At 41.3% G+C, this 2,600-nt stretch overlaps 3 protein-coding genes across 5 annotated transcripts in view; 2 read left to right on the top strand and 1 right to left on the bottom strand.

The window, feature by feature from the left end:
• Positions 1 to 2,600, top strand: part of LOC106813234 (cytochrome P450 2C11-like) — a 60,228-nt gene that overhangs the window by 22,784 nt on the left and 34,844 nt on the right. The gene's annotated exons all lie outside the window — the stretch shown is intronic.
• LOC106813232 (cytochrome P450 2C15-like) overlaps positions 1 to 2,600 on the bottom strand; it is an 81,306-nt gene that overhangs the window by 45,301 nt on the left and 33,405 nt on the right. The window lies entirely within an intron of this gene.
• Positions 80 to 1,706, top strand: LOC106813235 (cytochrome P450 2D28-like). The gene is made up of 3 exons (XM_014817326.1): positions 80 to 320; positions 890 to 1,105; positions 1,503 to 1,706. The coding sequence occupies exons 1-3, from the start codon at positions 152 to 154 to the stop codon at positions 1,682 to 1,684; spliced, it is 567 nt and encodes a 188-aa protein (XP_014672812.1). The 5' UTR covers positions 80 to 151; the 3' UTR covers positions 1,685 to 1,706.

The following is a 2,600-nucleotide window of genomic DNA, read 5'->3' as shown; positions in this document are numbered from 1 at the left end:
CACACACACACACACACACACACACACACACACACACACACACACACACATAAACTCGCGCACACACACTTATTCATGTCGGCGTCATCTCTCAGCTTTTCAGCTGCTCATTTCTGTGCGTGATCTGTTTCTCGCCGGATCGCATACCGCCATGACGACGCTACGCTGGGGTCTGCTCTTCATGCTCAAATACCCTCACGTTCTACGGAAAGTGCAGGCCGAGATCGATGACGTCATCGGACGAGGAAGGCTACCATGCATGGCGGACCAGGACAACATGCCGTACTCGCGGGCGACAATAGCCGAGGTGCAGAGAGTAGGTGAGAAAGAAAGGCGGCGTGGTTAGTAGGTGGAATGCATCAGTAGGTGGCATTCATGGACAGCAGGCCTGATTAGGTGTGACCGATAGATTTATGAACAATACACGAGAAATCACGCGTACGCAAAAAGAGAAAAGTAAAAATATAAGAGGGGTAGCGAGAGAGAGTGAGAGAGAAAGGAGAAAAAGGGGGTGAGGCAGCGAAAGGAACGGAGAGAGCGACAGACAAAGGGAAAGGGGGTAGACAGATATAGAGACAAAGAGAAAAAGAAAAGGTCAATAGCTTTAAGTATAAGCATATTGCCTCACATCCTCTGCTTCCACCGCTACGTTCTCCAGGCGGTTCGTGACGTATATTCACTTTGAATGTGTTTAAATGACGATACATGCTACGTGGTAATATAATCATCTATTTTTCTTTTTTGAAAATTTTTGGAAAACTGTCGGTGGACGCCTGGATAAACAAATTGCCTTAGATGTACGAACCAGTGCATAACGAGACGAGGGCGGTTACTAAATGTCTAGATACTCTGTGTGAACGCCATCTACTTTTTTCTTTATTGCTTCTAGCGGACATCGTGCCACTGAATCTTCCTCACAGCACGACCGCCGAGATACAGCTAGGAGGCTACGTCATCCCCGCTGGTACGGATATCTTTGCTAACTTTACGGCCATCCTGAACGACCCGAAATACTTCCCCGAACCGCAGAAGTTCCGCCCGGAGCGCCACCTGGACGAGCGTGGAGACTTTGTGCAGAACGAAGCACTGATTCCGTTCTCTATCGGTAAAATTACTAGCGCTGCCGTTAGCTGGCGCCACCGGGTCGAGGAGAGGAGAGTGACGTCATATGTCAAACGACTGCAGCGGTGGCCGTCGATAGGGACACCTGTTAATTCTGTTGTTGGTTTGGGAGATGCTGATTGGGCGATGCTAATGACACCTCTTCTGGGAGCAGATTATTATTATTAACTTCCCCCATAGGTGCTTACACTTATTAATTGAAATGCAGTAGCTGGAAATTAAATATTCAGACTTATGTTGCCAAGTGGCTATTAAACCTACACAGACATGAGCTTCAGCTGTATTCCATTCGATTGTGATCACATCTTTTTACGTATTTGATATCTTCATCGTCATTCAAAAAACCTCCCTGATGATGGCGTTTGTTATTTTGCCGACAGGTCGTCGCGTCTGTCTAGGAGAGGCTCTCGCGCGAGTGGAGCTGTTCATATTCTTCACAGGCATTCTGCAGAACTTTGACATCAGGCTACCAGATGGCGTTACCGATCCGTCTATGGATGGAACTTTGGGCATCGTGTGGATGGCAAATCCGTATTTGTTGCATTTCGTCGCGCGACCGTAATCCACATGATTTCATAAAAACTCGCAACGTTTTAAAAAACAACGTCGTACGAGTGATAAACCTGTGGTAAAACGCTTGCGATGAATCTGCATTATCTTACGTTTTAACCTGTAACTAAACTGCGTTACCTAACGTTTTTACCTTAACTTGTGATTAAACTGTGTTACCATAAGAATTAACCGGTGATTAAATTGATGTATCCAACGTTTTACCTCTAATTAAAAAAACCTGTGAATAAATTTTGTTATCCTGCACGTGGTACTTGAGATTAAAACGTGTCATACAGCTTTTGGTAGAAGGCGTTAAGGAGATATTTTGCCGATTAAATTGTAGCAGCAATTTAATTTGTGTGAGAAATGTCAGGGGGCGCACTTCAATAATTCTGCAATTAGAAAAAATATTCTTTCTTTAGGTTTAGTGCAAATAAAACTTTTATCTTTCAATTCAAACTACTGTAGTCGTAGTTTTTACCCACTTGATTAAAATACGTGATTACACTTCATTATAATCATGATTGTAGTACAACTTCAATTTGTGTACGAAACATTAGAAAACGAAATTCAATAATTTTGTAATTATTAGTAATGTTTTCTCTTTAAGTTTGGTGGCAATTAAACATTCATTTTTTAATTCAAACTGATTTAAATGAAGCAGCAATTTAATTTGTGTGAGAAACGTTAAAATGGGTAATTGAACAATCTTGCAATTTGTAATGTAATTTTTTCTCGTTAGGTTTAATGCAGGAAATCATCACAAAAATATGCAAAATCGTTATTACATTAATTTAATTACCATGTTTTAATTAGTATTATATAAAATAAAATAATATTATCAAAATAACAAATTAACAATTGACGTTTTATGTGCTTATGCGCTATTCTATTTTATATGTTCCCCATACCCTCACGTGTGTGGC

This window comes from Priapulus caudatus, unplaced genomic scaffold (assembly GCF_000485595.1).
Source record: "Priapulus caudatus unplaced genomic scaffold, Priapulus_caudatus-5.0.1 Scaffold743, whole genome shotgun sequence".
NCBI lineage: Eukaryota > Metazoa > Priapulida > Priapulimorpha > Priapulimorphida > Priapulidae > Priapulus > Priapulus caudatus.
Note: the sequence above shows the minus strand (reverse complement) of the source record. Positions and strands in the feature narration are given on the sequence as shown.

Excerpts from the sequence above, each read along its gene's own strand:
- LOC106813235 (XM_014817326.1), top strand. The coding sequence starts at position 152 with ATGACGACGCTACGCTGGGGTCTGCTCTTCATGCTCAAATACCCTCAC. Across the intron at positions 321-889 it reads AGCCGAGGTGCAGAGAGTAG|CGGACATCGTGCCACTGAAT; the intron begins GTGAGAAAGAAA and ends TATTGCTTCTAG. Across the intron at positions 1,106-1,502 it reads ACTGATTCCGTTCTCTATCG|GTCGTCGCGTCTGTCTAGGA; the intron begins GTAAAATTACTA and ends TTTTGCCGACAG.